At 38.0% G+C, this 22,926-nt stretch overlaps 1 protein-coding gene and 1 pseudogene across 2 annotated transcripts; one reads left to right on the top strand and one right to left on the bottom strand.

The window, feature by feature from the left end:
* The first annotated feature begins 875 nt into the window (after positions 1-875).
* On the top strand, positions 876-3,984 carry LOC110647414 (FT-interacting protein 1). 2 transcript variants are annotated; one of them, XM_058143781.1, is made up of 2 exons: positions 876-1,311; positions 1,397-3,984. In XM_058143781.1, the coding sequence occupies exon 2, from the start codon at positions 1,515-1,517 to the stop codon at positions 3,894-3,896; it is 2,382 nt and encodes a 793-aa protein (XP_057999764.1). In that variant the 5' UTR covers positions 876-1,311; positions 1,397-1,514; the 3' UTR covers positions 3,897-3,984. The 2 variants fall into 2 exon arrangements, with proteins under 2 accessions (XP_057999764.1, XP_057999765.1); XM_058143782.1 differs by having other exon boundaries at positions 876-1,316.
* Positions 3,985-4,294: 310 nt separating this feature from the next.
* LOC110647421 (60S ribosomal protein L6-like) overlaps positions 4,295-22,926 on the bottom strand; it is a 70,588-nt pseudogene continuing 51,956 nt past the window's right edge.

The following is a 22,926-nucleotide window of genomic DNA, read 5'->3' as shown; positions in this document are numbered from 1 at the left end:
CATTCTGCTATAATTCTAGGTGAAGGTTCAATTACATATTTCAATTCTTTACAGTAAAAATGATCTGCAAATCAGTCTTTTCTCATATATGCATGGTTTCCACATACACGAATTCAATGATCATTCAAAAACAGAAGATGCTCCTTATGTAAAGGAACATTTCCTGGCTCAAAATGTAGAAAAGTAGAATAACAATACATGGGGTAGACATGTATCAATGTTTGTTAGTGCCTAACCCATATCATCCAACACCAAGTACAAAGAATTTTACACATACACACTGATTCTATGGCCACTAACTAGCTTTTGACCAGCATTAGGGGAATGGGTTAACAAACAAAGTATTAAACCAAATTTTACTTTATGAGAAGAAAAGTCCTATTGAAAGCAGAAAATTAAATTAAAGGAGAATAAAGATGGAGAATATTGAATAAAGCATCTTTATCAGTAAGGCCTCATCCTTAAGTTTTCTATATTGCTTTTCCTTTTCTGAAGGTCACCATACACCATGGTATACTTTTGCTCTTTAAATGTTTCTTTAATGATCTGTTGTTATTTCCTTCCTTCACATTGACTTTGATGCTGAAAACAGAAAGCAGATAACCACACCTATAAAACAACACAAACAAAGTTCTTTAATCTGTGGAGAGAGATAAATTGTGGGTAGCCTAAAATTTTTCAGTTTGACAATTAAACAAAGTAAAGAATCTAGTAAAGTAAAAACATCCAGCAAAATCACCTTGCTTAAAAATCTAGAAGGTCATCTTTGTCCTCTCAAGTGGGGTATCAGTTCCCTTTAGCTAGTATGGCTAACTATGGACCATTTCAATTGGCATTTATGCTTTTAAAACAAAAGGCACACGCCTTCCCTGTTACACTTCCTCTAGCACTTGCTACTTTCTTTTCAATCCATCAAAGCCTTGATCATTCTTTCTGTCATTCTTTTTTCTCGCAAAATGAAGATTCCTTCACTATTCAGAGGAACCCAAAAGGTAATATGTAGCTGGTAGTGGAGTTGGCAAATTCTATCAAGACAGAAAATATCATCTGAAGTTGGTTTTAGAAGTTGTTTATTCATATTGCACTTAATCTCCTTTGATTTGGTTGCTCATTATCACGCTCAACGATTTAAAATGCCTTGAGAATTTAAAAACTCTATTGAGAGAAATTCATACACTGCCTGCAAGTTTCCTGCAACGAAGAGTTCTTGGCCAGGCTACAAATCAATAAGGAGATGAAGATAATCAATGGTTGTTGCCAAAAAAGCAGTTCTTACATGTCAAGTTGAGCATCAGTGGAAACTACTCAAAAGTACAGTTAAATATCTCCGGCGTATATATTATATATATTCTTCTTCTATCAATATTGAATATTGATATAGCTGTTTCCACTTCAGGTATTAAAGCTACATAATCAGGGAAGGATACCTCAGCTTCCGTATTTCCAACAGTTCAAGTTACAATTGTTTGCTCTTAGCATTCACAAAATAGTACGCTTTCTGCAACAAGGAACCAATGAATCCATTAAACCGCCAAGAGGACTTCAAACTGAAGGATACAAAGCCTCAGCTTGGAGAACGATGGCCACATGGAGGACGTGGCGGAGGCGGGTGGATTAGCAGCGACAGAGCTACAAGCACCTATGATCTTGTTGAGCAGATGTTTTACCTGTATGTCCGAGTTGTGAAAGCCAAAGATCTTCCCCCAAATCCCGTAACAGGAAACTGTGACCCATATGTAGAAGTGAAACTTGGCAATTACAAAGGAAAAACAAAGCATTTTGAGAAGAAAACCAACCCTGAATGGCACCAGGTCTTTGCATTCTCGAAGGAGAAGATTCAATCTTCCATTCTTGAAGTTTTCGTTAGAGACAGAGAAATGGTAGGAAGAGATGATTATATAGGGAAAGTAATCTTCGATATGCATGAAGTGCCTACAAGGGTTCCACCAGATAGCCCTTTGGCACCTCAATGGTATAGATTGGAGGATCGGCATGCGGATAGCAAAGTGAAAGGAGAAGTAATGCTTGCAGTTTGGATGGGAACACAAGCTGATGAAGCTTTTCCTGAGGCCTGGAACTCAGATGCTGCATCAGTGCAAGGAGAAGGTGTTTTCAGTGTCCGATCAAAAGTTTATGTATCACCAAAACTGTGGTATCTCAGAGTAAACGTGATTGAAGCTCAGGATGTGGAACCACTTGACAGAAGCCAACAGTCACAGGTTTTTGTAAAGGCTCAAGTTGGAAACCAGGTACTCAAAACCAAGCTATGCCCAATTCGCACAAACAACCCAACATGGAACGAAGATCTGATCTTTGTAGCAGCTGAGCCTTTTGAGGAACAGTTGTCACTTACTGTAGAAAATAAGGTCACCCCTGCAAAAGATGAAATTATGGGGAGGTTGATTTTGCCCCTTCACAACTTTGAGAGGCGCTTCGATCACCGGCCTGTTCACTCTAGATGGTTCAACCTCGAAAAATTTGGATTTGGTGCTCTTGAGGGAGACAAGAGGCATGAGCTCAAGTTTTCAAGCAGAGTTCATCTCAGAGTTTGTCTCGAAGGTGCTTACCATGTACTAGATGAATCAACAATGTATATAAGCGACCAGCGGCCAACAGCCAGGCAGCTCTGGAAGAATCCTATCGGCATTCTTGAAGTGGGTATCCTAAGTGCGCAAGGGCTTCTTCCAATGAAGACCAAAGAAGGTAAAGGAAACACTGATGCCTATTGTGTAGCTAAGTACGGACTGAAGTGGGTGAGGACCAGAACAATCCTAGAAAGCTTCAATCCAAAGTGGAATGAACAATACACATGGGAGGTCTATGATCCTTGCACAGTGATCACACTGGGAGTTTTTGACAACTGCCACTCAGGTGGAAATGAAAAATCAGGTGGCGGTGGTGGTGGAGCTCGGTTGGACTCAAGAATCGGAAAGGTAAGAATTCGACTGTCCACTCTAGAAACAGATCGAATCTACACAAACTCTTACCCACTTCTTGTCTTACAACCATCTGGATTGAAAAAGATGGGAGAACTCCAATTAGCAGTTCGGTTCACCTGCCTATCTCTTGCACATATGATTTATCTCTATGGCCACCCGTTACTACCAAAAATGCATTATTTGCATCCATTCACTGTAAACCAGCTTGACAGTTTGAGATACCAAGCCATGAATATTGTAGCTGTAAGGCTCAGCCGAGCAGAACCACCACTGAGGAAAGAAGTTGTGGAGTATATGCTGGATGTAGATTCTCATATGTGGAGCATGAGAAGAAGCAAAGCCAACTTCTTCAGGATTTTGTCACTGTTTTCTGGTGTAATCTCAATGAGCAAATGGCTTGGTGAAGTATGTCAATGGAAGAACCCTGTCACAACAATACTAGTTCATGTTCTATTTTTTATATTGATTTGCTACCCAGAACTGATTCTGCCAACTATTTTCCTGTATATGTTCTTGATTGGAATATGGAATTATCGGTTCCGACCAAGGCACCCTCCTCACATGGACACCAAGCTTTCATGCGCAGAAGTAGTTCACCCAGATGAATTAGATGAGGAATTCGACACTTTCCCTACATCAAAGCAGCAAGATGTAGCACGAATGAGGTATGACAGGCTTAGAAGTGTTGCAGGAAGGATTCAAACAGTGGTGGGAGATATGGCAACACAAGGGGAACGATTTCAGGCTCTCCTCAGCTGGAGAGACCCAAGAGCAACAGCGCTCTATGTAATTTTCTGCTTTATTGCAGCTTTTGTGCTCTACATAACGCCTTTCAAGATAATTGTCTTGATTACAGGCTTATTCTGGTTCAGGCATCCTAGATTTCGAAGCAAGCTACCATCAGTTCCTAGCAATTTCTTCAGGAGATTGCCATCTCGAGCTGATAGCTTGCTTTGAAATGGAGGAAGAGAATCCTCTTTCTTAGTTTGTTTTCAACTTCAACCATGTTTCTTGGAACTGTTTTCAATAAACTGTCATTTCCTAACATCTGTTTTCATCCTCGCAAGTTCCTAATCTCTGTTTTGCATCAAATAAAATTGTCTATCTAACGAACTTAGGCAAACAATCATGTAATCTGCATTTCTTTCTTGATCGTTTTGAAAACAATTAGCACATATCTATCTCTTCCATGAACAGCAGTGCATAGAACTCTTGCAAGGCAAATAGGCAAGGGCCACAGCATAGAACACTTGGCATCACTCCAGTGAACAATAGGCTTATTATTCATTTTAACAAAAAATAAAATGAATAATAAAGAAAGGACATAACATATAGACTCATCCTATTGGACCTAATTCATTAAAAGACAAGTAAACATCTCATTGTGCAACAGAGACTCATTAAAACAAAATTTAGGGATAACGATCAAGAAAACTAGACCAAATTGAAGAATTCCACAGGATGAAAATTAAAGATTTCCTCTGAAAGACAAAACTGATGAGGTTTCATGCCACTTAAGAGAGAATCTTGCTGCCAAGTAGCTCTTCACGTCCAGGACTCCTCCAGTGGACTTTATCAAAGCAGTATTTACAACCTTTTGATAAACATCCTTCTCAGCTGGGAGCTCCTGATTTTGCTACAGTCAGTTGGTTGAGAAATAAACATAATTAGAAAAGATACCATAGACCCTAACAAGGACACTTCCACATAAAAACAAGAAACAAAGGCCAGTAAAATGACCTCAGGACACTGCATACATCTTTCAGTCTCAGATATGATTGGACAGATTATATGCTGCAACATTATGACATAGTTTTCACTTATCATTTCATGTTGACTGTATCACTATCATCAAAAAGTTGGAAAAAGTATGGTTGTGCATGCAAGAGCACATGATCATATATTTCTTGCGCAATTAAACCGCTGAAGAAAATATTTTCATGCAGACAACTTTCTGCTTTTTACATATTATTTACTTGGCATCCTTAGCAATAGGCATGTCCATGTTGTACTAAGCTTCAATTTTGTGCCTATGCCATTGTCAACTCACATAGCAGTGGACTAAAGAGGATCATGTTTTTTGTCCACACCAACAAAGACTGCTGTGGACCAAAGAAACTATCATACAAACAAAAGTTAAAACTAACCTCTTTCTCATGTTCAAAAAATTCTCCCTCCCCCTTCTTTTTCTTCCTTGGCGCTTTTCCACATTGACCCCAGGTATGTCTACTTTGTTGGAGGTTGCAATAACATGTGATTGGTTCACAAGTCCTAGTGGCACACTATTTATCTTAAATGGACCTGCCAAGGCATGAGAAATCAACATCTAAGTGACAACTGACAACAGCCTCTAAAATTATAAAGGTGGAAATAACTACAAACATGCTGAAAATGGTAAATAAAATCAATCAAGGAGCAGTCAGTAAAACAGAAATATGGAGTAAAAGGGAAGCCAAAGAAGAAAAATGAATAAAATATTTGTTTATAAATTTTATTTATTGTAAAACTACAGAAAACAGTTTCATGTAAAATGGATTCAATGTCCAAATTATATTGCAATAAAAAAAATTCAAGTTATTCATGACTTGATTACAAATGGAAAGCAAAAACTAATTAACACCCTTTTGATCAATTTTATGGTAAAATTCATTTTATTTGCAAATGAATTCCATTAATTCCTTTATTTGGTATATTTTATATTAAATATGAAATTCATTTCAAATAAAATGGATTTTATATTTAGAATAAATAAAATAAAATAAAATGATATATAATAAAAAGATAATTTTATCACTTGAAACATATATGATTTTAAGTTTGTAATTTATTTATAAATTCTATTAATTTTTATGAAATTTGATTTAGTTATAATAAATTACATGTAATTAATTATTAAGAATTTCAAATAAATTTTTATTTAAATAAAACACTAAAATTTTATATTTATAAATGAATTTCACATAATTTTGTGAAATTCATTTATACTAAACACTACCGGAAATAATGGAGTGGCTTGTTAGTAGTGATGTGTCATGATATCATACAAATGGGTCCAAATGCATTTTTAAATTTCTGTGATATATTTGTTAAAGATGGTGGCTTACGACCAACAAACTGTGACCGTGGAGTGTCGAGGAGCAAATTGCAAAGTCTCTTTACATTTTAGAACAAACTGTAAAAGGTCAAGAAATTGCATTTTTCTTTGGTCATCAGAGGAGAAAATTAGCCATACTGTATTGAAGCCTATAATAGCAATAGCAACTAAGAATGTTCTCTTCTTAAAAAACTTGTTTTAACCTCAATGTCAAATAAACACTATAAAAAAGAATGACCCAGTGGCCAGTGCACAAAGCATCCCTCACTTGTAAGCTCTAAAAAGGATTTATGTAGGCAACCTTATCCTACTTTGCAGAGAGACTATTTTCGTAGCTCGAACCCATGACCTTCAAATCACAAATGGAGTAACTTTATCATTACACCAAATCACCCTCTATAAAACAAACACTATGAATAGCATAATTTTAAATGTTCAACAGAAAAAATTTACTTGGTTGCTGTACAATAAGTTTGGATGACATTCTCTTAAAGAATACCAATATTAATCTTATTGAAACAAAATTAAACTCTAACTTGGTAACATGTTAAAACAGGTGAAAAGTTCAATGACCATTGTGAAATTAAATCCAAATAACACCCAAGTAATAACAAGGAAGGAAGGCCATAGTTATTAAAGGCCCAGGCAGCACCAAGCGCCAAGGGTCCTGGGGCCTTGAGCAAGGTAAGGTACAAAAATTTTTAAAAAAATTTATAAAAAATCAAATAAACGAGAGAACTTAGTTTAAGACACTAATATACTCTGATACTCGAACTCGCCATTCTCCCTTGCCACGACCGTATCGACACGACATGACACTGGATAGGACACGAAATATGTGTCCGACACACATCCATGAAGTTAGACACGCCTAGAAGAAGAAGAAGAAGAAGAAGAAGAAGAAGGTAGCAGCTACATAGAAAGAGAAATAAAGAAAGAAGAAGAAGAAGAAGAAGAAGAAGAGAAGAAGACGGAGGAGGAGGAGGAGGAGGAGGTAGCAGCTACGCAGAAAGAGAAATAAAGAAAGAAGAAGAAGAAGAAGAAGAAAGGATGCAAGCTTAAATGATGCCTTGGGAAATTTGACTGCTTTTTTCTTTTCTCTATTTCATAGGCGTTAGGTGGCAAGCATGCACTCACTAGAGTTCATGTGTGCGCAAAACTGGCTTATTCTTTCTCTAATTTTAATGGGTCAAGGTACTTTGACTTCTTTTTTTTTTTTTTTTAGTTTTAATGTTTAAGTGGCTGCTAATCTTTATTTTTGGAAAATATGTAATAAATAATTAACTTATTCATAAAAAGATGAGAAATATTACAAAATATAAATATCATGAGTTTTAATTATTTAAAATTATATTTTATTAAATCTTAAATAATATGTATATTACATTAAAAAATTATCACATTAATTAATTTTTACATATTAATCTATATAGATTTATTTTATTTTTGTTATATAACGTATCCAAACACCCGTGTTTAAATTTGGAACCATATCCTCGTATTTACTATTTAAGAACTTTACAAGTCTGACATATGGATATGTATACTTTTCAAACACCTGTATCTGAGTCTAAGTAACATAGTTATTATATAATTTTATATCTTTTATTTTATTTTATTAGCGTAACGTATTCGAGCACTTGTGTCTAAATTTGAATCTATATCCCTATATTTTTTATTTAGAAAGTTTACTTGTCAAACACATGGATATGTATCCATTTCCAACACCTAAACTCGAGTCCAAGTAACATAACTAATACATATATATATATATATATTTATAAACTCATTAAGAATAACTATGTTACATTTATTTTTAACTTACTTAAAATAGAATTTTAAAAAATAACAAATCCAAAAAAGCACCAAAAAAACAATAAATTAAATTTTAACCCATTAACCACTAGCCCATTTTAAGCACCATCCATTAGTCACATTGGACATATACAGCCAATACATAGACATAGCCACGTTTAATCATTGAGAGCAAAGGCAACCAGAGCCAGCCAAGTGCATCTTCTTTACTTCTCCACTTTTTCCTCTTCTTCTTCCTTTTCATTTTTTTCCCAATGGTTTTCTTTGATGGATAGGCTTCTTCTTCTCATCCTCCCTTTTTTTTTTTTTGGGTCTTTTTCTTCCCCCACCTCACCCAGGTATGCCTTGGGCCTCACTGCATTTTGGTGAGGGCGCTTGCCTTTTGGCGCCTGAGGCAATCCCCTTTGAGCTCAATTACCTTATGCCTCAAGTTCGCCTTTGACAACTATGAGGAAGGCCATAATTTTTCATCCCCAATTCATCACTGCCCTAAACTACCAAAATATGTAACTAAGGCAGTTTAATACAATCAAATAATAAACCAAGCATTTAATAGAACTAGCCAAAAGCCCGCACGTTGTACGGGTATGAAAATTATTTAATAAAATACAAATAAAAATTATAATCTTTTAAATAGCTTGACATTTTTAAAAAATTGAAAAAAAATGTACTAAAAATATATACAATTCAAATAAAAAAAATAGTGTTGTATGAAAATTTAACTTATGAATGGATTTCTTGCATATATTTATGCGAAATATAATAAATAAATATAGCACTATTTAAAAAAAAACCTTCACGTCTTTACAATTTTTATAATTTTGTCTAGTGCCCCAATTTCACATACTTTTTTCATGGAAAAATAATAATTCCTAAATTCTAAATAACAGTGAAATATATGGGTTAATTACATCAACCGTTCCTGAACTTAGGGGGTATTTTCATTTTCATCCATTAACTTTAATTTGTTACAATAAAATCCCTTAACTTCAATTTATTTTCACAAAAAATCCTTGTAAGTTGTAATAGTAGGTTTACAAGTAAAAAATAATGAAATTACCCTTTTACCCTCTCCACCATAAACCAGGATTGGTTGAGACAAACCTTTATTCACTTTATTCATTAATTAAACAAATTATCATTACCCTACCATCATAAGCGCATGTCAGCACTCCTACTTTTTATACCCACTAAAATGTACCAAATAACAAAAAGATAAAGAAATTAAATTATCAGGTTCTTGAGTTCTGGTCCGCACTAAACTTGCAACTTAAAACAGGTTGACGTATATTCCCTTGTATCTGAAAAACCATTAGGCTACACTCAAGTTCGCCACCAAACTGAAAAACAAATCGTGGGTCTAGTTCAACCTAGACTACCAGATGGAGTTGAGCCGCTAGTCTATCTGGCTAGTTCCCTAGCTTTAACTATCCATTTTGAAATGCTCTTGAGCTGGACTGACCATTCCTCAAATCCACACTGACCTGGACCTGACCCAGTAACTTCCCGCCGTTGACACCGCAAGTGCTTCCCATCCGACTAGTGAACACTTCCACACAGAGTGTGATTGGCTTACTAGGGAGATAACGAATGGCATTAGCGTCAAGGTGGAAGCCATTGGCGGAGGTGGAGGTGTCAGGAGGAGAGTCATTAGCAGTAGAACAAAGAGGGATGATGGCGGTTTGGAAAGGGAAATTCTTGATGCGTAATTTGCAGAAACAAGGCGTGGTTGATAGGTGGACACCAGAACCAGCGGGTTTGGTGGCCAAAGAGAGTTTTAGAGGAAAAAATTCGACTATTAGACAAACAAATGGACATGGATGTGTCATGGATAAATTGACGTGGCATTCGCCAAAGCCCAAAATATGGAAGAAATTGAAAGGAGAAGGTAGAAATCAACTTGTAGAATTTTTTATCAAGAAGTGTGTCATGGATCAACAAGAAAGGAATGTGAGTTTCGCTTTGTCGAGAAACCCATTTCTCCCTTTCTCATCAATTTGTGTCATTCCGGTAATAGGGGACTGCAAATGTAACGGCCCGGCCCATTCGTGATATTGTCTGCTCTGGGCCGAAGCCCTCACGGTTTTAAAATGCGTTGCTAGGAGTTACGAACCACCAACTTATAAACCCAGCATCTCTCCCGTGTTTTGCCGATGTGGGATTTGCCTAGGGTGTTACAATCCACCCCCCTTATGGGACTCAGTGTCCTCGCTGAGGTTTGCCCCACCATCGTTCAAGGTTGCACGCGGAGCGGCTCTGATACCACAAATGTAATGGCCCGGCCCACTAGTGATATTATCCGCTCTGGGCCGAAGTCTTCACGGTTTTAAAACGCATCGCTAGGGGTTATGAACCACCAACTTATAAACCCAGCATCTCTCCCGTGTTTTGCCGATGTGGGATTTGCCTAGGGTGTTACAGCAAATCTGGTCGGAAAAATTTCCCTAAGTTGTGACTAGTTGAATAGAACTTAGAGGTGGCGAAAAGGTGATTGGAAATAGACCCATCGCTCACCGATCAATTTCTCCACTAGCATTGACATTTCAAGGGTTGTTATCACCGATGCTTGTCGACATTTCAAGGTGGTTGAAAATAGAGCTGCCTAAGGATGTTGAGGTCATTGCCATCATCGATGCTTATTGATTTTGGTTGGAAGTAAACAAACATAGGGGAAAGGGATTGCGATGCTAAATGGGATGGTGGAGCTCAAAACACGATTTGTATTTTAGCAAAGATGGGAGAGAAAAAGATAAAAGAAATGAAGGGATAAAATGGTGATTTTATTTTTAGCAGAGAGGGACAAAAAGTTAATTTCACACTTTTTAACCTGTAAACTTGTTATGGCAGGTTACAAGGATTTTCTATGAAAATAAATTGAAGTTAAGGGATTTTATTATAACAAATTGAAGTTCAAGGATGAAAATGAAACTACCCCCTAAGTTTAGGGACCGTTGATATAATTAACCCTGAAATATACATGGAAAACCTATGGTAAAAAATTCAAGCAATTAAAATGATTAAGAGATGTCAGTGTCACTGTTTTTAGTATATATATGATACACAGAAAAGGAAATTTGGAACCAATAGCAATAACAACAAAATTGTATTATTCACAATACCCTTCCCAACAGATTACATCAGTATATATTGGCTATATAGTAACAGAATACAGCTCACTAACTACACATGCTAACTAACATGAATCCTCTCTGCTCTTTGCTTGACACGTGTCTTCCTCAGCGTAACCTACTCAAACAACTCTAACAGCCATACAAATCCCATACAGCTCAGCTCCAATTCTCCTGCCTTTCCTCTTAAGCTTAGCACACCATTATGCTTTATTCTTATAACATTTCTCCCCGCCTAAGATTCCTTGTCCTCAAGGAAGAAAGTTGGAAAATGAGCTCTTATTTCATCTGCAAACTCCCAAGACGCATCAGCAGGAGAAACTCCTTGCCAATGGACCTATATCTGCGTTGCAGCAGCATTATGAGATCGAACCATGTGCCTATCTAAGATTGCTTGTAGGTAAGCATCTTGAATGTGTGAAATAGAAGGCAAATCCATAGAAATTTGTACCGAAGCAAAAGTAGGTTTTAATTGGGAAACATGAAACACATTATGGATTTGGGAATCAATAGGCAAATTAAGCTTGTAAGCCACAACACCTATTTTATCAAGTATTTGGTAAGGACCAAAATACTTTGGACTGAAATTTTTGGTTGGTAAGGACCAAAATACTTAGCCTAAAATTTTTGGTGCTTCTTTCGAATTGTGAACTGATGATAAGGCTGAAGTTTAAGAAAAACCCAATCCCTAATCTGAAATTGCCTATCAGTACGACCCTTATCTGCTTGACTTTTCATACGATCAGCAGCTTTTTGCAAATGGTGTTTAAGAACAGCTAGAGAACTTTCTTGATCCCTTTAGAACACATCAACAACCTCTATAGTAGAATCATGAGGAAAATAAGGGGTGTGAATTGGCAGTGATATCCCAAATAAAGCCTCAAATGGTAACATCTTAATGGAAGAATGGTATGATGTATTATATTAGTATTGAGCTAAAGGAAGCCATTGAAGCCAAGAGTGAGGAAGGTCACCATCGTACACCGAAGGTAGCATTGCAAATACCTATTTACTACCTTAGTCTGCCCATCCGTTTAAGGATGATATGCAGTCAAAAATTACAGTTGAACCCCTTGCATTAAGAAAAGTTCTTTCAAAAAAGCACCTAAAAAATAGAATCTCTGTCACTAGTAATTGTAAGAGGCAACCCATGTATCTTCACAACATTATCTAGGAAAACAGAGGCCACTTGCTTTACTGACAGTGGATGAAAAAGTCCCATAAAATAAGCAAACTTTGATAATCGATCGACTACCACAAAGATAATTGTTTTGCCACTAGAAGAAGATAAACTCTCAATAAAATCCATGGTAATGTCAGAAAATAAGGTTGAAGGGATACGTAAAGGTTGCAATAGCCCTGGAGAAGCTGATAAATTAGGTTTGAAGCACTGACATACCGTACAATTGCGAATGAACTCCCTAACATCCTTAACTAAGCCAAGACAATATGTAACGCCCTCATATTGGACACTCCTGTACAATCTACTGTTCCGACGCCTGATGTTTGCCCGGACAGTCAAGACGTCTGGAGCTATATCTGTGACATCCAGAAAAGTCATAGATAAAAATAAATAACAATTATAAGAAGGAAAAATATAAATAAAGAAAACAAGCATAAAAAGTTAAATGAGCCGAGGGTCACAGCGATGGGTGACCTTCCCGGGAAGTGACTGCGAGGTCAGTCCTAACCCTAATTTTGAATGGGAAATTGTGACACCGCGATCCTAAGGACTATGATGAACCTAATAGAAAAGAGCAAATCACGGAAAAGAGCTAATAAGCAGGTCAAATAATTAGGTCAGGGCTCTAGAAGAAATATCAAATTACTTGCAAACCGGATCAAACAGGCGAGGGGCAAATTGGTCAATTCACTCCTGGAGGTGACTCACGACCTAATTGTCTAATAAAATCGGAGAAATGAAAATTTCAGAATATAGAATTAAATTAAAGAACTATGGAAAAATAAAGGATAAAGGAAAAAGGAAAAAGAAAAGAAAATGAATTATGACCTCATCTTAGTGACCTCACCCATGATGTCAAAAATAAAATTTAATTATTCTAATTTTTTCTAAGTCAAAAAGCAAGATAAATACATAAAATTAAAAACAAAAAATATGGTCATCTTCATTTTCTAGTTGTCATCCCTCTCCTCATCCTCTCTTCTTTCTTTAGTTTTCCTCCATAGCCATATTTTTCAAGCTTTTAAAGCTTGAATTTAACCCATAAATCCCCTAAATTTCATAGTTAAAAACCTATAATCAAGCTTTGGCAAGAGGAGTAGAAGAGAAAAATTCAAAAAGGAAGTGGGAATTGGAAGAGTGAAAGAGCTACCAAGAGGTTAGTGGTTAGTTTTCAAATTTATGCTTTAATTCATGATTAAGTAGTTAAATTACACTAGAAATTGATAAACAAATGAAACAAATCATGCTTATCCCCATCCACATGAATTTTGGCCAATGTAAGTAAGTTAGCGTTTGATTGATTTTGATGCAATTAAAGGTGTAATTAAACTTGATTTAGGGTGTAGATAATGCTTATACACTTTAATTGCATCAATTGAATTAAGTAGAAAAATTAGGGTACTTGACCCTTAGGGTTTGGGGGGAAAAATTGAGAAATTGGTAAATTGATGTACTTTGACCTAAATGAGACTCAAAATGGTCAATTGAGACAAATTAGGATGTGTTTGAATGGTTAGAAGTAAAACCAAATTCGGATAGGTAGGGGTCCAATCCTGGACAGCCTGACCTAGGTCCCTTTCAGGGACCAAAACTGTAATTCTGCCACTCCAATTGGTGTGAGGCCAATTGAAAATGAAAATAGACACATAATGACACATTTTTCATGTAGAAACCATGCCCAGAAAGTGACTCTAAGTTAGTGAACAATTAGGTCAAATCCAGGTAATGTGCACTGCCACTGTACAAAAATGACCAAATAAATAGTATTTGTTCATTTAGCCATAACTTGGTCTAGGCAGGTCCAAATGACCTGATTTTTGTGGCATTGGAAAGATATGACATAGTACTACAACTTTTATGAAGAACACTAACCCAAATTCTGCCCATAACCAAGTCATTTTACTTCCCAAAGTTGGTTGTCCAAAACTCCTAGAACCAAAAACCTGCCCAGAATTCTGGGTAGATACAAATCTGGCTAGCCTTAGGAAAATGGCCATAACTTGAGCTAAAAAACTCCAAATGGAGTGATGCAAAAAGGGAATTAAAGATAAGACATTAAGGAACAACTTTGGTAAAGGAAAGTTGGCCAAATTCTCACTGTAGACAGACCAATGGAATAGTACAAACAAGTAACCCAAAACTGAAATTTTGATATTTAACCCTAGTAGATTTTGAATTGAATTTGGCAATCAATGCCAATAAAAATATGACTCAAAATGTGGTATATGAGTGCAATTAGAATTAATAAACCTATTTAGTAGGAAAAAGTCAACATTTTGACTTGAATAGTATAATAAATAGTAACTCCAAAATATAAAATTCAAAGGATACCAATTTAAGCAAAATTAAAACTACAAATAAGTAGGTATGAAATAAATTAATGAATTTATTATGAGATATGGTACTGAAACATTGTAAACTGTGTGTTTCAGTTGAAAAATAGACTGGAAAGGGATCTTCAAGGAAAAACTGAAATTTGGAGTAAAGAGGTTTGTGCACAACTAGTGTTTTTATTGGTTATGTTTCTTCATATGTCTTTTGACTAAATGATTTTATTTCTTATTGTATTATGTTTATCAAATATTGAATTTATCTCAACAATTAATGAAATGTGTTATGGTATGAATGAGTTTAGTTTTGGAAAATGAAATTAGTTATGATTTTATTTTGTCATAAATTGAATAAAGTTAGCTTTGGAAAAATTTTAATTGAAACATACTTGACATGGAAAATGGATAAAATTTGTTTTGAATTGTAATGAGCATAAAATTATGGGATATTGAAATTGACATTGTGTCACGATCCAACTTATGGGCCGGACCGGCACTAGGACCTGGGCCAGCCTAAAGCCCCCTGTCACGACCCAACCTATAGGCCGGACCGGCACTAGGACCTGGGCCAGCCTAAAGCCCCCGAGGCCCGTAGTAAGCCTAACTATTCACTTAACCTAACTCTAAGGCCCATTTGGGCCCAATTTCAAGAAATCAACCGGACAGAGTCCGGTCATAAAATAGACCTACCAACGGGGAGTTTTTGACTCACCCGACCTATAAACACAATAAATACTCAATTGGGGAGCTCAGCTTACCCTCTACATACTCATCAGCATAAAAATAAATGGGAGCTCAGCTCCCTCATCCAATTCATCAAACATGCACAGAATATTAAGTTTACAGGTCCAAAATAATAATTTAGTTTACAGACCCATATCAAATAAACATTCCTAACACATGCGGAAATTCTGAGATTTAACAAGTTTATACAAACATTAATAATCGACCTGCGAGGAAGAAAGCAGGTTAACCTCAAAAATATCCTCCTGTGGCCTGGAAAAATATTGAACAGGAGTGAGCGTTCGACTCAGAGAGTAAAATATCAATTTTAACCATAATTTCTATAACTATCTAAAACTAATGCACCCTGTAGAGTGAAATACAGCACCAGCAATAAATTCACATCATAACAGCAAAAAGGTAATTTGGAGCACTCACACACCCAGTAGTATCAATCATAATATATGGGAGCTGATCCCCTATACAGCTCTCTTAAATCCAACCTGGTGCCAGCGAAGAACTCAAGCCGGACTTTCGCTTAATAAACCAAATCGGGGTCCCAGCGAAGAACTCAAGCCGTGTCTACCCCGAAGGACCGGGTCCCAGTGAAGATCTCAAGCCGTGTCTACCCGTCCTATTCATAGTCCACACCACATCACACGCACGCCAACGCACGCACACTGCTCCAAATTACCACATCAACATCTATGGCACTTTAACAGTTATGAATGCAACATAAATCGTGCCTAGAGTTTAACTACATAAATATATGCATATAAGTGATGCATGGGCATGCTTGAACATATAATAATAGTGAAATTACAATTAAAATTAATATTTTACTCACAGACTTGACAACGGTCCTTTGGTGGCGGTGGGCGGAGGAAGAAAGGCATCGGCTCACCTGACAATTACATTACAATTATTTAATACAAATGACTCAATACAAATTAAGAAAAGACCAAATCCATCCTAAGTCGTGCCGAAAATCCGGCAGAGTCTCCCCTATACCTAGGACCTACCCAACCTGCAAAAGGGCTCAAAACATACTTCTATATTCACAACCCATATATCGCAACTCAATCACATCACCTGACCCCTCCAGGCCCATCAAATCAGTCATCCATCACAATATGTAAAATTTTAATTTAGTCCTTATAATTTATCATTTTTGCAAAAACTACCCAAATAAGCTCTAAAAATTCTAAAACTTTGCCCCGCGGTCCTTAGCGATATTACTAGGCTATTGCAAAAAGAATCATAATTTTCTGAGCTACCACAAATATGTTATGGATTTTTAATCCTATTTAAGCACTAGAAAATTACGAAAAAGCAAGGTTCGGGTTTACCTTTGCCGATTCTGACTCCGGGGACGCGCTCAGGAAGTTTGACAATGGGGGGGTAGCTAAAACCTCGGTCCAATTCGAAGACTTTTGATGCAGTGCATGCTGGCGGAAATTCACTGAACTTCGGTCAACTGTCGAATTTTCGCGAATTGAGGATACCTACACGAAGCCCACAACACGGGGGTTAGTACATAAATTTTTCAGAATTTTCTAAGCTTATTTAATGCTCGGAAAAACACTGCAAAATTTCGTGGGACCCACCAAAAAACGGTGTCGAAAAATTTTGAAATTTATATCCCCGCGAAGCTCTCAACGAGTGAAGCGCTCTGGTACTCTCGGTTTTCTCGTGGGGTTCACGATTTGCGAGAAATCTAGCCCGAAAATCAAAATGGGCTAAAACTTTCCGGGCAAAAATTGGACAAACCGCTCGATTTATTTCGGTGTTCTTGGTGTCTATGGAAAGCTCTCGACGAGTAGATGAGTTTAGACACAAGGCCCGGTCCGATTGGTGGCCGGATCGGCCGGATTTTGGCCGGGAAGACGAACGGTCGTGCGCGCACGTCGCTCCACTTCGAGCACCGTTTTCCAGCGTTCCAGCAAATGGTGGGACTACCGGGGTGGGTGCCATGAAATGGAGTGGCAGAGGCGGCGCGGAAAGGGGCGGTGGGAGGAGAGAGAAAAAGAGAGAGAAAGGGAGGGAGGTCGGACGCGCGCGGGGAAGGGGAAAGAAGAAAAGAAAAGGTCGATTCGACCGGTCCTGACGATTTGCCTGATTCGATTCAGGATACAAAATTTTGAATTTTTACTTTGCCTCGGGACCGAAAACGAGGTCCAAAAATTCCGAAAAAATTTCAAAAAACTCAGAAAAAATTCGTAGACTCTAAATATATTTTTAGTTTTGCCACGTGGTCTTTAAATTAATTTTTAAAAATCATCTAAATTTATATTTTCGGAAAAATCGAACCCGATTTTTAAAATTCGAAAAATCTCAAATAATTTCTTAAAATTTAATAAAATTAAAATATCCATAATACTCATAAAATAATAAAGTTTTAAAATTTTGGGGTGTTACACCCCCGACGCCCGTAGTAAGCCTAACTATTCATTAACCAAACTCTAAGGCCCATTTGGGCCCAATTTCAAGAATTCAACCGGACAGAGTCCGGCCATAAAGTGGATCTTTCAACGGGGAGTTTTGACTCACCCAACCTGTAAACACAATGTATAATCAATTGGGGAGCTCAGCTCACCCTCCACATACTCAAGTGTCATAAAAATAAATGGGAGCTAAGCTCCCTTATCCAGTCCATCAAACATGCATATAATAATACGTTTACAGGTCCAACATGATAATTATATTACATACCCAAATCAAATAAATATTTCTAACACATGCGAAAATTCTAGGAGTTAATAAAATTACACAAACATTAATAAACAACATGCGAAGGAGAAAAACAGGTTAACCACAACAAAAATCCTCCTGTAGCCTGAAGAATAATGAACAGGAGTGAGCGTTCGACTCAGAGAGTAAAATATCAATTTTAACCATAATCTCTATAACTATCTAAAGCTAATGCACCCTGTAGAGTGAAATGCAACATCAGCAATATTTTCACATCATAACAGCAAAAAGGTAATTTTGATCACTCACACACCTAGTAATGTCAAATCATAAAATATATGGGAGCTGATCCCCTATACAGCTCTCTTTAATCCAACCTGTGCCAGCGAAGAACTCAAGCCGGACTTTTGCTTAATAAACCAAATCAAGGTCCCAGCGAAGAACTCAAGCCGTGTCTACCCCGAAGGACCGGGTCCCAGCGAAGATCTCAAGCTGTGTCTACCCGTCCTATCCATAGCCAACACCACATCACACGCACGCCAACGCACGCACACTGCTCCAAATTACCACAACAACATCCATGGCACTTTAACAGTTGTGAATGCAATATAAAACGTGCCTAGAGTTTAACTACATAGATATATACATATAAGTGATGCATGGGCATGCTTGAACATATAATAATATCGAAATTACAATTAAAATTAATATTTTACTCACAGACTTGATAGCAGTCATTATGGCGGCTAGGCAGAGGAAGAAGGCTGTCCCAGTTCACCTGACAATTTTATTACAATCATTTAATAAATTTGACTCAATACAAACTAAGAAAAAGACCAAAGACATCCTAAGTCGTGCCGAAAATCCGGCAGAGTCTCCCCTATACCTAGGACCTACCCAACCTGCAAATGGGTTTAAAACACACTTCTATATCCACAAATCATACACTCACAACTCAATCACATCACACAGCCCCTCCTGGGCCCATCCAAACAGTCATCAATCACAATATGTAAATTTACAGTTTAGTCCTTATAATTGATCCTTTTTGCAAAAACTATCCAAATAAGCTCTAAAAATTCTAAAACTTTGCCCCGCGGTCCTTAGCAATATTACTAGACTAATGCAAAAAGAATCATAATTTTCTGAGCTACCACGAATATTTTATGGATTTTTAATCCCATTTAAGCACTAGAAAATTACGAAAAAGTAAGGTTTGGGTTTACTTATGCCGATTCTGATCTCAGGAACACGCTCGGGGTGTCTGACAAAGGTGGGGTAGCCAAAATCCCGATCTAATTCCAAGACTTTTTTGGTAGCCAGTTTGTCTGGCCGGAAATTCACAAACCCAGAAAACTGTCGAATTTCCGCAAATTGAAAGTACCTACACGAAGCCCACAACACGGGGGTCAGTATAAAATTTTTACGAAATTTTCTAAGCTCATTTAATGTTCGGAAAAATACTACGAAGTTTCATGGGACCCACCAAAAAACGGTATCGAAAAATTTTGGAATTTATATTGCCTCGAAGCTCTCGACGAGTGGACCTCTCTGGTACTCTCGGTTTTCTCTTGGGGTTCACGGTTTGCGGGAAATGTAGCCCAAAAGTCGAAATGGGCTAAAATTTCCCGGATAAAAATTGGACAAACCGCTCGATAGATTTTGGTGTTCTTGGTGTCTATGGAAAGCTCTCGAGGTGTAGATAGTGTTTGACACAATACCTGGCCCAATTGGTGGCCGGATTGACCGAATTTTAGCCCGGAAGTTGAAACGGCGCGCGTGCATCGGGTGGTCTTCGCGAGCGTTTTTCGGCTGCGTGGAGCGTCGGCCGGCTGTGGGGAGGTGGTGGGCCGGTGCGCTGGCGAGGTGGGGAAGCTAGGGAGGCGGCGGCGCGGCCTGGGGGTGAGGGAAGAGAGAGAAAACGGGAAGGGAAGGAGGGGAGGTCGAGCGCGCGAGGGAGAAGAAGGAAGAAAAAGAAAAGGGCCGGTCCGATTCGACCGGTCCGATCTGGTCCAGTTCAATTCGGTCGGTTCAATTTAAGATACAAAATTTTGAATTTTTACTCTGCCTTGAGACCCAAAACGATGCCCAAAAATTCCGAAAAAATTCTAGAAAACTCAGAAAAATTCGTTGACTCCAAATATATTTTTAGTTTTGCCACGTGGTCTTTAAATTAATTTTTAAAAATCATCAAAATTTTATATTTTCGAGAAATCAATCCCGATTTCGAAAATTCGAAAAATTTCAAATAATTTCCTAAAATTTAAATAAAATAAAATTATTAATATTACTAACAAAATAATAGATTTAAAATTTGGGGTGTTACATTCTTCCCCCCTTACAGAAAATTCGTCCTCGAATTTTTACACAAGGCAGAATAAAGTACAGAATTACACATTGAATAGATAAAGGTACTTGCTACACATGTCTCGCTCTGACTCCCAAGTGCACTCTTCCTTTGACTGGCACCTCTACACAAGGCAGAATAAAGTACAGAATTACATATTGAATAGATAAGGGTACTTGCTTCACATGTCCCGCTCTGACTCCCAAGTGCACTCTTCCTTTGACAGGCTCCTCCACAAAACCTTAACCATAGGGATCTATTTTGATCTTAACTGCCTCACTTGATAGTCCACTATGGCTACAGGTTACTCCTCAAACGTCAAGTTTTCTTTTAGCTCTACTACATCCGGCTGTAACACATGAGAAGGATCAGGAATGTATTTTCTGAGCATGGAGATGTGGAATACATAATGAACGTGGGAAAGGTTAGGTGGTAACTCCAACCGGTAAGCAACTGCTCCAACTCTATCAGTAACTTCAAAAGGTCCAATATACCGAGGTGCCAACTTGCCCTTCTTTCCAAATCTCATGACTCCCTTCATCGGAGAAACCTTTAGGAATACATAGTCGCTTACTGCAAACTCCACATCCCTCCGTCTGGGGTCTGCATGACTCTTCTACCTACTGAAAGCTGTTTTTAATCGTTCTCTAATTAAAGGAACTATCTCTGATGTGTGCTGCACTAGGTCTACATCATGCACCTTCGCTTCTCCCATTTCCATCCAACACAGAGGAGACCTACACTTTTTTCCTTATAGTGCCTCATAGGGTGCCATCCCTATACTGGAATGGTAACTGTTGTTGTAGGCAAACTCCACCAAAGGTAGCTGATTATCCCATTGACCTCCAAAATCCAAAACACTCAGCAAAGCATGTCTTCCAGTGTTTGGATTGTCCTTTCGGACTGTCCGTCCGTCTGAGGGTGGAAAGCAGTACTAAAGTTCAACTGTGTGCCAAGTGTCTCCTGCAACTTCCTCCAAAATCAAGAAGTGAACTAAGGCCCTCTGTCAGATATTATGGAAGCCGGAACTCCATGCAATCTAATTATTTCTCGAATATAAAGTAAGGCGTACTGTGCAATAGAATATGTGATCTTCACAGGCAAGAAATGAGCTGATTTAGTTAGGCGGTCTACAATTACCCATATCGAATCATATCCTCGCATGGTACGAGGCAACCCAGTCACAAAATCCATAGTAATCATCTTCCACTTCCATTCTGGGATAGGGAGCTCTTACAGCTTCTCTGATGGCCTCTGGTGTTCAAACTTCACCTTCTGACAAGTCAAGCACTTGGACACAAAGTCTGCTATATCTCTCTTCATGCCATTCCACCAATAGCTATCTTTCACATCATGGTACATCTTGGTAGAGCCTGGGTGGACATTGTACAGTGTATAGTGTGCCTCTTGCATGATTTCATTTTTGAGATTGTCCACATTGGGCACACATATCCTAGAACCTTGCACTAGGGCGCCATCATTAGCAAATCCAAACTCACCACTTTCACCCTGCTGTACTCTTTCTATGATCTTCATTAATTGTTGGTCTCTTTGCTAGGAAACTCTAACTCTATCTCGCAGGTCTGGTCTTACTGAAAAATGAGCTAACAATACCCCCTCATCTGAAAGATCTAGGATTAGACCTTGATCCATCAACTCATGTACTTCCTGAATCAACGGTCTCTTCTCCACTGATATGTGCGCTAAGCTGCCAGAAGATTTTCTGCTCAAAGCATCTGCTACTACATTGGCCTTCCCAGGGAGGTACTGGATGGTACAATCGTAGTCCTTCAGAAGCTCCATCCATCTCCTCTGTCTCAAGTTTAAATCCCTCTGTTGGAAGATGTACTTCAAACTCTTGTGGTCGGTGTATATCTCGCACACTTCACCATACAGGTAGTGTCTCCAGATCTTTAGTGCAAAGACTACAGTTGCCATTTCCAAATCATGGGTGGGATAGTTTTGCTCATGCCTCTTCAGCTGTCTTGAAGCATAAGCCACTACTTTTCCATTCTGCATCAAAACACACCCTAAGCCAACTCTGGAGGCGTCACAGTACACAGTATATCCTTGACCACTCATCGATAGTGTCAACACCGGGGCAGTGGTTAGACACTCCTTAAGCTTTTGGAAACTCTCCTCACAGTCATCTGTCCAAATGAATGGAACATTCTTCCGAGTTAACTTAGTTAGGGGAGCCACTATCCTGGAAAAATCTTGAACAAAACGCTTATAGTAGCCAGCTAGACCTAGAAAACTTTGCACTTCAGTGACTGTTACAGGCCTAAGCCAATCAGTTACCGCCTCAATTTTCTTGGGATCTACTTGAATGCCTTCACTAGAAACCACGTGTCCCAAGAATGAGATGTTTTCTAGCCAAAATTCACATTTTGAAAATTTGGCATATAGCTGGTGCTCCCTCAAAGTCTGCAACACCATCCTTAAGTGCCACACGTGTTATTCCTCGGTCCGAGAGTATACCAAAATGTCATCTATGAATACGATGACAAAACGGTCCAGGAATGGCCTGAACACCCTGTTCATCAAGTCCATGAAGGCTGCTGGTGCATTAGTGAGTCCAAAAGACATCACTAAGAACTCATAATGACCATATCTTGTCCTGAATGCTATTTTGGACACATCCTCATTCCTAATTCTCAACTGATGGTAGCCTGA

This window comes from Hevea brasiliensis, chromosome 3, assembly GCF_030052815.1.
Source record: "Hevea brasiliensis isolate MT/VB/25A 57/8 chromosome 3, ASM3005281v1, whole genome shotgun sequence".
Lineage (NCBI taxonomy): Eukaryota > Viridiplantae > Streptophyta > Magnoliopsida > Malpighiales > Euphorbiaceae > Hevea > Hevea brasiliensis.
The sequence above is the reverse complement of the archived record's forward strand: the minus strand, read 5'-3'. Positions and strand labels throughout refer to the sequence as shown.

Coding starts and splice junctions, on each gene's coding strand:
- LOC110647414 (XM_058143781.1), top strand. CDS start 1,515: ATGAATCCATTAAACCGCCAAGAGGACTTCAAACTGAAGGATACAAAG.